General features: G+C 60.8%; 2 protein-coding genes across 2 annotated transcripts; one reads left to right on the top strand and one right to left on the bottom strand.

Annotated features, from left to right (window-relative positions):
• On the bottom strand, nt 1-5278 carry C1QTNF1 (C1q and TNF related 1). The gene is made up of 4 exons (XM_069872582.1): nt 5146-5278; nt 1396-1546; nt 1136-1275; nt 1-753 (listed from the first exon to the last, which is right to left on the bottom strand). Exons 2-4 carry the CDS (start codon nt 1530-1532, stop codon nt 203-205), a joined length of 828 nt encoding a protein of 275 aa, XP_069728683.1. The 5' UTR covers nt 1533-1546; nt 5146-5278; the 3' UTR covers nt 1-202.
• A 1454-nt stretch (nt 5279-6732) lies between these two features.
• Nucleotides 6733-12085, top strand: CANT1 (calcium activated nucleotidase 1). Its single transcript, XM_069872581.1, has 4 exons — nt 6733-6788; nt 8925-9564; nt 10769-10972; nt 11380-12085. Exons 2-4 carry the CDS (start codon nt 8946-8948, stop codon nt 11748-11750), a joined length of 1194 nt encoding a protein of 397 aa, XP_069728682.1. The 5' UTR covers nt 6733-6788; nt 8925-8945; the 3' UTR covers nt 11751-12085.

Raw genomic sequence — 12085 nt, 5'->3', positions numbered from 1 at the left:
TGGTTCCCACTGCTCCAGATGCATCCAAGCAGCCTCAAGGAGCTGGGGGTGGGGGTATTCACACATTCACATAGCTGCTGGGGGTAGTGGCATGTAGAAGAGCTAACAGCTTAATAGTGGGTGGCATGCCCAGAGCGAGAGGGCAGCGGGGTCTCCTTGGACACCTGCCCCAGGGGAAGGGGGAGAAGGGTAGACCAGGTGCTCAGGGATCTCCACTGTACTTGATGAGGTGGCCACTGAAGGTGATGTAAGTGTCATACTCATCGCTGAAGACGGCGTTCTCGCGCTCGCCCTTGTAGAGCCGCACCCAGACCTCGTCTTTCTCTTGCAGCTCCAGCATGACGCTCTGGCTCTGCATGATGCTGCGGTCGCTCACCTGGGCGTAGAGGATCACTGCCTCTGCCCCGTTGTGCATGATGTGCAGGTACGTCTCCTTCTGGTTCCACGTGTGCACGTTGAGGCTGAAGTAGTAGATCCCGGGGACGTAGCAGTAAAACTTGCCTGTGAACATGTTGAAGTGGTCGTAGAGGTTGACAAACTCCGTGTCGAAGATGAGGGTCTGGTAGTAGTCATTGCTGTGCAGGGGTTTCTTGCGGCCCACCGAGAAGGCGGCGTAGTGGCTCTTGCAGCGTTCTCCCGGGGCACCCACGCTGCCCTTCTGTCCCTTGGGCCCTGTGTGGCCCCTGCTGCCGGCCATCCCCGTCTTGCCATACTTGCCCTGCATGCCTCGCTCGCCGCGGTCCCCCTTCTCGCCTGGGTGAAGCAGGAGGGATGGTTGCACTGTCAGAGGTGGGTCCCACCTCTAAACCCAGTGCCCTGGAAACATGGGGAGAGCCCCTTTGCCTGACAGAAGGGGATGGAGACAGGAGGGACACCCCCCAACCCCCCAGTTCTGCTCCCTCCCTGAGCTCTGATGCTTCTCGATGGAGCAGCTCACACCCTGGGGTGCCTGCTGCCTGCGCAGAGAGCTGGACCACAGGCACCAGCCCCAGCTTCTCACTCCCAGTTTGTGTTGAGCCGGCACTGGGAGCCCAGCTTTGTGCTGGTCCAGGGGAGATGCTGATGAGGGGGCAGAGAGATGATGCTCAGGCTGAAGGTTTGGCCAAAGGCAGTGCAGGGCCTCATCAGCCCTTACCTTTCAGGATGGTCATGTTGATCTGAGGCTGGTACTGGGGGTAGGAGAAGTGCTGGTTGGGTGGTTCACAGCAGCGGACGCAGCGGGACCGTGGGGGTAACCCCTCCTGGGCACTGCCAGCCTTCTGCTCCCACAGGACCCTGAGGAAAGCAGAAAGCAAAGCACAACAGGGAGCTACGGGTGGGGGCTGGAGCCCTTTTGCGGTGCCAGGGCTGCCTCAGCCCCTGCTGTGAAGCACCCCGGTCTTGGGATCCCCTCACCTGGCAGCATGGTGCTGCGATGATTCCTCCTCGGGGTCCGATGGCAAACGGAGGTCGGGGCTCGTCTGGCTCCTCGCAGGGGAGGGCAGCAGCAGGCAGGAGAGCAGCAGGACACCGAGAGCCCAAAGCCCCTCCATGCTGCAGCAGTGCCCTGTGAGATGCCAGGGATGGTTGAGGGCCTGGCAGAGCCAGGAGCTGCAGAGATGCTCTGCCCTGCTGTGCCATACCAGCCTGTCTATGCCCTGTGCTGTCCCCAAGACAGGACCTGGTGCACCACACAGGCCCAGGCTTCCAGCCCCAAAGGGCTCTTCTTGCAATAGCCTTTCCTCAGCAAAGCCCACAGCACTGGCACACACACCTCTTGCAGCTGCAGGGACCATCTATAGCTAAAATATCTGGGCTGTGTGCCTCGGTGATGCTGCAATGAGCACCAGGGGACACTGAGTTTGGGGCAGTGCAGGAGGTCTGTGCTCATCAACAAGCTGGGAGCTGGAGTCACGCAGCCCCTAGAGCCCTGGCATGCATGGAAGAGAGGGTTGCCCTGGGGAGCCAAGGGTGCAGAGGAACAGCAGCCTCCAGCTGACCATCCAAGCCCTGGGCTACACGCTGCTGCTTCTTCTGCTCAGCCTGGCCCCAGCTGCCTCCCATAGACACCCAAGAGCAGAAATGCAGGGTGTTAGCATGTGGGAAAGTTACAGCCAGCTCCAAATGCTGTGGAACAAATGCTGGGGTGCAGCCCTGCCCAGGGGGGGGGTCTGCATCCCTCCTGGCTCAGAGCGTGCAAGGATGTGTGCAGCGCAGGCTGTGCAGACCCTGTGAAAGGGGCTTCTTTGCCCTACGAGCTGCTATGCCTTGGCTGGGCCCTCTGTCTGAGTTTGCAAGGAAACAAGACATGCTTCTCCAGAGACCTGGATGTGAGCTGGGAGAAACCTTTCTGGGAACTTGCATAGGGCCAAAGCTAATATTTGCAGTAGTTGGTGGCACCATGGCCCAACCTGGGCAGATCCACTGCCCGTCCCTGCCTTATCACAGCCTTATCTGCTCGAGGTGTGGGGCTGGGCACGTAGCACCTCACCTTGCAGCCCCAAAGGCGCCAGGACAGCCATGGCCAAACACACGTGTGGCACTGCCCTGCTGTTTGGCAGGGTCCAAAGCGATGCCAGGACATGACACAGGGCACAGGACTGCTTGGTCCCACACCTTGCAGTGCCAGGATAGAGAAGGCTGCTTGCCAGGCTCCCACCTCAGGCAAGTGCCTCCCAAAAAAGGTCTCACCTTTGCCTTTCTCTCCTCTCCCAGAAGACTCCCCCCATGCCGCCAGGATCACCTCCCCCAAAGGGCCCCTCAGCCCCACATCCTGGGGATGGGGAAAGATTCTGGAGCACAATCCTGTTGGTTTGGTGAGATTCTGCTCTCCAGGCACTGAGATCCCTGTCGGTGATCGCCAGGCTGTTCCTGTTGCCCTCTGGGTGCTGGGACTGGTGGGGTCCTGGGGTCTGGGACTGGGTGGGTGCACTCTGGAAGTGGGTGTGGAGGGCGTTTGAGGCCAGGATGGATGCTTGGCTTATGAGTCACCTTCACTGGGGCTTGGAAGGTGTGGAAGGATGGGGAAAGGCTCCAAAGGGCTTTCCTACTGCTCGCTCCCTCTGCAGAGATCCCATCCCTTGACTCGCTTCCAAGGTGCCTCTGTCCTCCTGCTTCTTGTCCCGTATCTCAGCCCAAGTCCTGCTGGGTATGGGCAGAGGCAGGGCTGTGGGTACTGCGCGTGGGCAGCCTGGCACCACGGCCTCCCTGCCTGCTCCCTGGCCTGGTGCCTGCTCATGCTCAGCTTGCGGGCAGGGGAGACACGGATGCATGGATAGAAGCATGGAGAAGGCCAGTCAGGGGCATAGAATCACCAGGTTGGAAAAGACCCATCGGATCATCAAGTCCAACCATTCCCATCAATCACTAAACCATGTCCCTCAGTGCCTCATCCACCCGTGCCTTAAACACCTCCAGGGAAGGTGAATCAACCCCCTCCCTGGGCAGCCTCTGCCAGCACCCAATGGCTCTTTCCGTGAAAAAGTTTTTCCTAGTGTTCAGCCTGAACCTCCCCTGGTGGAGCTTGAGGCCATTCCCTCTCATCCTGTCCCCTGTCACTTGGGAGAAGAGCCCAGCTCCCTCCTCTCCACAACCTCCTCTCAGGTAGATGGAGAGAGCAATGAGGTCTCCCCTCAGCCTCCTCTTCTCCAGGCTAAACACCCCCAGCTCTCTCAGCTGCTCCTCTTGTTCTCCAGCCCCCTCACCAGCTTCGTTGCTCTTCTCTGGACTCGCTCCAGAGCCTCAACATCCTTCTTGTGGTGAGGGGCCCAGAACTGAACACAGGATTCAAGGAGCGGTCTCACCAGTGCTTGCGAGCAAGTATCAGCCAAGGTAGCCTCGGTACTGGCTTTCTTCACCCTGCTTGGCCTCCAGCTGTGCCAGCCACGTGCCACAGAGCGTGGCATGCAGCCCGCTGGGGTTTTGAGAAGCCTATGGACAATTGTCAAACCAGCCACTCCCCTGGGACCCGCAGCAGACTCAGCCCTGGGGAAAATGCAGCTTAGCAGGGAACTGCTCTGCAGGGAAAAGGAATCCTTCACCAGGAAATCCCCACCGAGAAAGGCAACGCACTTCCCAGGCTGTCGTAGGACTGGAAATGGAGGTGAGCACAGTGGCATCACTGTCACTATGTGCCTGCCAGCCAGCACCCAGGGCTCACCAGGCCCCCGAGCACATCTCCCTCTGCACCCCACAAGTGCTCTGGGCGGGACGTGCTGCATCTGCACAGGCATTTACAGTCCTGCTGAAGGGACGCTGTTTTTCTTGTCAGGGTTGGACGCACTCCAGAAGCAGTTTGGAGGTTTAAATTCATTGGCTGCTAAAGCCTTGAGACTGCAAGTCAAAACATCCTGAAATGCATTCCAAGCAGTTATAAAGACCAGGACAAAACAAGAGCATATCCCAGAGCGGGGCTGAGGGAGCTCAGAGCAGAAGAGCAGCATGGAGGCAGCAGGATCTGTGTGTCCATCTTACTTTCCCCACTCAAGTTGGTGGATACAGTGCTTCCCTGATCTACAGGTGCCTCTAGCATCTGCGGACATACTGGTGGGATGTCTCCCTCCATCTCTTGCCGCAGCAGCTGGGAGGGTTGCAGAGCTGTTTGCACCCCGAGAGCAGTGAAGACCCAGAGGGCAGCAGGGTGAGAGGTGCATGGGGAAGCTGTGGTCAAGAGCCAGGAGGGAGGTTGCAGCCCTCGAGCTCCTGTGGCACCTGGCAACACCACTGAGTTGCGCTGGGACTTCCAGCAGCCCCCACAGACATACCTGGGGGTGGCCCAGCCCTGGGTTTGAGGCATTTGTGGGGAACGGCTTTTTGGGCTGGGGGAGCCACAGTGGATCTGTGCAGGTTCCAGCACCAACCCTCTTCTTGCCTCTGTCCTCCCGCAGCTGCTGCCGGACTTGCTGTGCCCTCAGAGGATCATGAGGCTCAGCTCTTGGTCCCTACCACCTGCTTTGCAGGTTCCATACCCAGAGCAGGGAGGACTGGTCCCCCTTGCTGGACACACCCCAGGGCACCTGCATGCTCGGTGAGGTGGACCGACACCTGGATGACTCCACACTGATGCCACAGCACCCAGCAGCACCCTCAGATGGGCCCACAACAAGGTGCAGTTCCAGGGTGCTGGTCCCAGGCATTCAGCCCCCAAAATCCTGCCTCCCAACCTACCTCTGGGCAGGGCTGCTCCCTCCTGGTGCTGCCTTTCCTTCCCTAGAGCATCCCCCCAGTGCTACCTTGCCAGTCAGGGGGCACGAGGCAGAGCCTGCCAGAGGTGGATCAGCTGCCTTCCGCTCTTCTCCTCTGTCGTCCCGGGCGGAAATGCAGTTTCTGGAAAGCGAAGAGAAGCAGGACGAGGCATGCAGCCCTCCCACTGCCAGATGTGAGCCCAGCAGCGCGGGCGGCCGGCGTTAACCATGTGTGCTCCCGGCTTCTGCCAGCACCGGGCCGGTGGCCATGCCTGGCGCTGGCCGGAGGTCAGGGAACGGGGGTAGCACGTGCCAAGAGTTTCGCTGGAGTCAGCTTGGGGAGTCAGGATGCCCGCGGCTGCAGCTGCACTCCAGGATCCTGCCCCACGCTGGGAGAGCCACCGGTCATTCCCCAGCCCTGGGGACACCAGAGCCTGCCCAGCTCCCACTGGGATGGACCTTTCACGGGCAGCCAGACATGCACTCAGGCATCCTGCTGCACAGGATCTGTGTCCGCTCCCTGAACTTCAAGCAGCAGGGCAGAAGGAGCCTTGGGATGGGGCCAGGCTGCACTGGGGGCTGAACTGGGGTTTTGCCTGCCTGGGGCAGGGCCGGAGAAGACACCACCCCTCAGCACCACGGCTATAGATTCATAGAATGGTTTAGGTTGGAAGGGAACTCAAAGCCCATCCAGTTCCAATCTCCCGCCGTGGGCAGGGACATCTCCAACTGCATCAGGTTGCTCCAAGCCCCATCCAACCTGGCCTTGAACGCCTCCAGGGATGGGACAGCCACCCCTGCTCTGGGCAACCGGGGTCAGGGCCTCCCCAGCCTCACAGCAAAACATTTATTCCCGAAATCTCATCTCAATCTCCCCTCTTTCAGCTTAAAATTGTTCCCCCTCATCCTATCCCTGCCCTCCCTGCTCAAGAGCCCCTCCCCAGCTTTCCTGGAGCCCCTTTCAGTGCTGGAGGCTGCTCTAAGGTCTCCCCAGATCCTTCTCTTCTCCAGGCTGAACAACCCCAGCTCTCTCAGCCTGTCTTCATAGCAGAGGTGCTCCAGCCCTCGGATCATCTCCATGATCTCCTCTGGACCCATCCCAACAGTTCCAAATCCTTCTTATATTTGGGATTCCAGGACTGGACACAGGGCTCCAGGTGGGGTCTCACCAGAGCAAAACAGAGGGGGGGAATCCCCTCCCTCGCCCTGCAAGCTTCTTTTGGTAACCCCTAGGATACGGTTGACCCTCAGCAGCGCGCCCGGCCGTGGCTGAACTCCCACCACCCGTTTTCGGAGCGGGATTAGCTCCGGTTGTCCGGACCTTCCCCAGTTCGGGCTTGGAGCAGGCTGCGGGATGCACTACAACCCCCAGCAGCCCGCGCGGCGCGGAGGTCCGGGGTTACGATGTGTCGGCGCGCGAGGTGTGCTGGGAGTTGTAGTTTCAGCCGCTCCCCCTGTGGCGGCGCGCCGAGGGCGTGCCGGAAGTTGTAGTTTTCCGCTGCGTCCGCCCCTTGAGGCCGCTGCCGCGGCGGCGCGCGGGGGCTGCCGGGAGTTGTAGGCGGAGGCGGTGGCGGCGGCTGCGCGCAGCGGCGGGGGAGGCGGCGGCTGCGCTCGGGCGGCGCCGCGGTGAGCGGGGACAGCGGGGCCGGGGCTGGGGAGGGGGCACCGCGGGCACCCAGCGCCGTGCTTAGGCGGGAAGAGTCGCGGCTGCGCCCCGGAAGGGTCCCGGGGTCCCTCGAGGCCTCTGTCGGGAGAAGGGCCCGGGGGTCGCCGGGTCTGGGGGTTCCCTGTGGCCAAACCTGAGGGATTGGGGGGTCCCCATGGCCGTTCCCGGGGGGCTGAGGGATCCCATGGCTAAGCCCAGGGGGCTGGAGGGTCCCCATGGCTATTCTTGAGGGGCTGAGGGATCCCTATGGCCATTCCTGGGGGGCTGAGGGATCCCCATGGCCGTTCCCGGGGGGCTGAGGGATCCCATGGCTAAGCCCAGAGGGCTGGAGGGTCTCCATGGCCATTCTTGGGGGGCTGAGGGATCCCTATGGCCATTCCCGAGGGGCTGGAGGGTCCCCATGACCATTCCTGAAGGGCTGGAGGGTCCCCGTGAGCGTTCCCGAGGGGCTGGAGGGTCCCCGTGACCGTTCCCGAGGGGCTGGAGGGTCCCCGTGACCATTCCCGAGGGGCTGGAGGTTCCCCATGGCCCAGCCTGGGGCACTGAAGGGTCCCCATGGCCATGCCCAGGTGGCTGGAGGGTCCCCACGCCATGCCCATGGGACTAGGGGCTCCACATGACCTACTCAGGGGACTAGGACATCCCCATGACTGTGCCCAGGGTATGGGGGGAGGTCCTTGTGGCTATATCTAAGGGGCCAGAGGGTCCTCGTGACTGTGTGCAGGAGACTGAGGGTTCCCCGTGGCCGTTCCCGCGAGGCTAGAGGTCCCCATGGCCATGCCCAGGCGGCTGGGGGGATCCCAGTCACCATGCTCAGGGCAGGATGCCAGGGTCCCTACAGTCACAGTGGGGGCTTATGCACGGAGTAGTGTCCCCAGGCCTCTGCTGAAGGCAATGCTTGTGGGTCACAGCAAGCCAGAGGGGTGCTCCCTCCCCACAGGTCTGTCCCCCGCTGCAGCAAGGCCCTGGGGTGACCAGCTGCCCCCTGTGGGCTCTGCTGTGGCCCCACCACGGCCAGGAGCACGCCCGCCTGCCCGGGCCTCGGCCCCCCACGCTCAATGCAGCCTCTGTTCGCACCTCAGGCTGCTGAAAGGCACATTGAGAGCCCTGCGGGGAGCACGGCCGTGCCCAGCACCAGGCCTGGGGCCCCGCTGTGGCCGGTGACCAGCTCTTTGGGGCCAGACCAGGGACCCCTCTGCCCTGCCCTGGGCTGGGGGACTGCAGCCCAGTGGGGTGTCACTGCCCCATGCTGCACGGCACGGGGTGAGAGCCGGTGGCACTGGGACAGCTTCCAGTCCTGGGAGGCTGCTTGCTCCCTGCACAGGCTGGAGAGCCCGTCTGTGGGACCCCAGGGAGCTGCCGTGTACCGTGTGCTTCACGGAGGGAGGTGGCAAGAGAGGTGTTTATGTGCAGGTGGGCTGAGGGTGCCCACATGAGAATCCTGCCCAGAGAAGCTGTGGCCAGGCCTGGCAGAATGCGAGGAGCTGCTGCAAATTTAAGGCTGGGCAGATCGGGCTGTGTGTCCTTGGACCAGGTTGTTGTACTTCCTGCTCAGGCGTTGGCATCTTGCTTGGGTGGAGCTGCCACGTGTCTCCCGATATCCCCGTGAAGCCTGGGGACATGTTCACCAGCATGGCTGGTTCCTTGGAGCCACAGGAGCTGCACAAGGCTAGCTGGCCACTCCAGAGGTAGCAAGGGTCATCCTCACTGCCAGAGGGAAACCTCCTTCCTCCTGGGACTTGTGGAGATGCTGCTCAGCAGGACACCCCAACACAGAATCATAGAATCACCAGGTTGGAAAAGACCCATTGGATCTTCGAGTCCAACCATTCCTATCATTTGGGAGAAGAGGCCAGCTCCCTCCTCTCCACAACTTCCTTTTAGGTTCAGGTCTGGGAGTGCCGAGAAGGAGGGGTAAGAAGGGGCTGAGTGGTTCCAGCAGCCTCCTCAGCATGCTGGCTCTTCTCTGTGCAAGGCACCAGCACCTTCTTCTGCTGGAGGAGAGGGGATAGGGCACCGTGCCGCTCCTTGTGGCTGTGCTTAGTGTATTGCTTAGTGTATCTGACCTTTTTCCCCTGCTCCCCTCTTTCCATCAGGTTCTCCGTGCCCCGAGTCTGATGCCCGTCCCGTCCTGCCATGAGTCTATGAGCCCGCTCCGGATCAGCGTGGGTGGTCTGCCTGTCCTCGCGTCCATGACCAAGGGTGCCGACCCCCGCTTCCGACTGCGGTGGAAAGCCATCGTGCTGTCCTCAGCCGGCGTGGGGTTTGTGCTGCTGCTCTTCTGCCTGCACCGTTCCTCGCCAGCACGGCCCATCCCACCCAATCCTCATAACTGGAAGCTCAGCCTGCAGGCTGGGGACCATTACAATGACACCTACCCACTGTCCCCACCCCAGAGAAACCCTGAGGGCGTGCGCTACCGCATCGGAGTCATCGCCGACCTGGATACACAGTCCCGGGGCTCTGAGGAGAACACCTGGTTCAGTTACCTGAAGAAGGGCTACCTGGTGCTGTCGGACAGTGGGGACAGCGTGACGGTGGAGTGGGACAAAGACGAGAGCGTGCTGCAGTCCCACCTGGCTGAGAAGGGCAGGGGCATGGAGCTCTCCGAGCTAGTCGTCTTCAACGGGAAGTTGTACGCTGTGGATGACCGGACAGGAATTGTCTACCAGATTGAGGGCAACAAGGTGGTGCCCTGGGTCATCCTCCCGGATGGGGATGGCACAGTGGGGAAAGGTGAGCTCCTCCATAGAGTCATAGAATCACCAGGTTGAAAAAGACCCACTGAATCATCAAGTCCAACCATTCCCATCAATCACTAAACCATGTCCCTCCGTGCCTCGTCCACCCGTCCCTTAAACACCTCCAGGGAAGGTGACTCAACCCCCTCCCTGGGCAGCCTCTGCCAGTGCCCAGTGACCCTTTCCATGAAAAATATTTTCCTAAAGTCCAGCCTGAACCTCCCCTGGCAGAGCTTGAGGCCATTCCCTCTCGTCCTGTCCCCTGTCACTTGGGAGAAGAGCCCAGCTCCCTCCTCTCCACAACCTCCTTTCAGGTAGTTGGAGAGAGCAATGAGGTCTCCCCTCAGCCTCCTCTTCTCCAGGCTAAACACCCCCAGCTCTCTCAGCTGTTCCCCATAAGGCCTGTTCTCCAGCCCCCTCACCAGCTTTGTTGCTCTTCTCTGGACTCGCTCCAGAGCCTCAACATCCTTCTTGTGGTGAGGGGCCCACAACTGAACACAGGATTCGAGGAGCGGTCTCCCCAGTGCCGAGTACAGAGGGAGAATAACCTCCCTGGACCTGCTGGTCACACTGTTTGTGATCCAAGCCAAGATGCCATTGGCCTTCTTGGCCACCTGGGCCACTGCTGGCTCATGTTCAGTCGCTGTCAACCAACACCCCTAGGTCCTTCTCCTCCAGGCAGCTTTCCAGCCAGGCTTCTCCTGGTCTGTAGCTGCACAGGGTTGTTGTGCCCCAAGTGCAGGACCCGGCATTTGGCCTTGTTAAACCTCATGCCATTGGTCTCAGCCCTGCGGTGCAGCCTGTTTAGATCCCTTTGGAGCCCCCCGACCCTCCAGCAGATCCACACTTCCACCCAGCTTAGTGTCATCCACAAACTTGCTAAGGGTGCACTCGATGCCTTCATCCAGGTCATTGATAAAGACATTGAACAGGGCTGGACCCAGCACTGAGCCCTGGGGACACCACTTGTCACTGGCCTCCAGTTGGATTTAATGCCATTTACCACCACTGTCTGGGCCCAGCCATCCAACCAGTTTTCTGTGACCCTGTAAGCCTGGCTGGGATGGGGGCAATTCCTGGTGGGGACCAGCTGGCTGTGGCCAGCACTGGGCCATCTGATGTGGTGTTTTGGCGAGCAGAGCCGGTCTGATGTCCATGTGCTGGCCGAGCCCCAGCTCATGCCATTCTCTCCACTGCAGGCTTCAAGGCGGAGTGGCTGGCGGTGAAGGATGAGCACCTCTATGTTGGGGGACTGGGCAAGGAGTGGACCACCACGACAGGGGAGGTGGTGAACGAGAACCCCGAGTGGGTGAAGGTCGTCGGCTACAAGGGTGACGTGAGCCATGAGAACTGGGTGGCCAACTACAACGCGCTGAGGGCCACAGCGGGGATTCGGCCCCCAGGTACTGAGTGAGGTCCTGTGTCCCACACATTCTGCAGGCCCTGGGGCCTAGGTCTTCTTCCCCATAGAGAGTGGGATTTCTGTTAGATTTAAAGCATGCTGGAGGCCAGTGAGCTCCTCATGTCCTAGTGGAGAGGCCAGAGCCTGCCCTGGCTGATTTTTTCTGCCTGTCTGTGCAGCTGGAGGGTGGCTCAGCCGGTGCTGTGCCTGGTAGCCAGAGCAGAGGAGGTTGTGGCTGGGAGGGACCGGGAGGACTTCTGCATGGGCAGTGAGGCAGAAGGAGATGGAAATGTTTGCAGCGGTCACCTGCAAGGGGCTGCAGTGTCTTTTGGAACAGGGAAGGGCCTCACTGCAGCCTGGCAGGTGCCCTGTTTGCCCTGTGCTGTCAGATGCCGCTCTCTGCCACAGGTTACCTGATCCACGAGTCGGCTTCCTGGAGCGACACCCTGCAGCGCTGGTTCTTCCTGCCACGTCGTGCCAGCCACGAGCGATACAACGAGAAGGCAGACGAGCGGCGAGGCACCAACCTGCTGCTGAGCTCCACCCAGGACTTCGGGGACGTGACAGTGGGACATGTGGGTGAGGTGGTTCCCACTCATGGCTTCTCCTCCTTCAAGTTCATCCCGGACACGGACGACCAGATCATCGTGGCGCTGAAATCGGAAGAGGACAACGGCAAGATCGCCAGCTACATCATGGCCTTCACACTGGACGGGCGCTTCCTCCTGCCCGAGACCAGGATCGGGAGTGTGAAATATGAGGGCATTGAGTTTATTTAACTGACTTTGACACTGGACTGGAGGGTGAGGGAGGCCAAGGGACGCTGGGACAGTCCCTGTCAGCATGATCCAAGCTGAGCCGCTGAGGGATGCCAGGCAGCGCTCCCAGCTCTGTAGTTGGCCTTGGGTGTCTCCTGTAAAGCGTTGGCTCTGCTGCAGCAGGCGTGGTGCGAGTGTTTCGGCAGTGGCACCTGGTGGCAAGGGACTGCCACCACAGGGTGCTGGAGCCCAGCCCAGCAGACAGTGAAGTTCCCGTGCACCGCAGCCGTTTGCACTCAGCCCCTAATTGCAATAGAATTGCAACATCCTCTGCAGTGAGTTGGTGGCTCTAGTGA

Source organism: Phaenicophaeus curvirostris, chromosome 19, assembly GCF_032191515.1.
Source record: "Phaenicophaeus curvirostris isolate KB17595 chromosome 19, BPBGC_Pcur_1.0, whole genome shotgun sequence".
NCBI lineage: Eukaryota > Metazoa > Chordata > Aves > Cuculiformes > Cuculidae > Phaenicophaeus > Phaenicophaeus curvirostris.
Note: the sequence above shows the minus strand (reverse complement) of the source record. Positions and strands in the feature narration are given on the sequence as shown.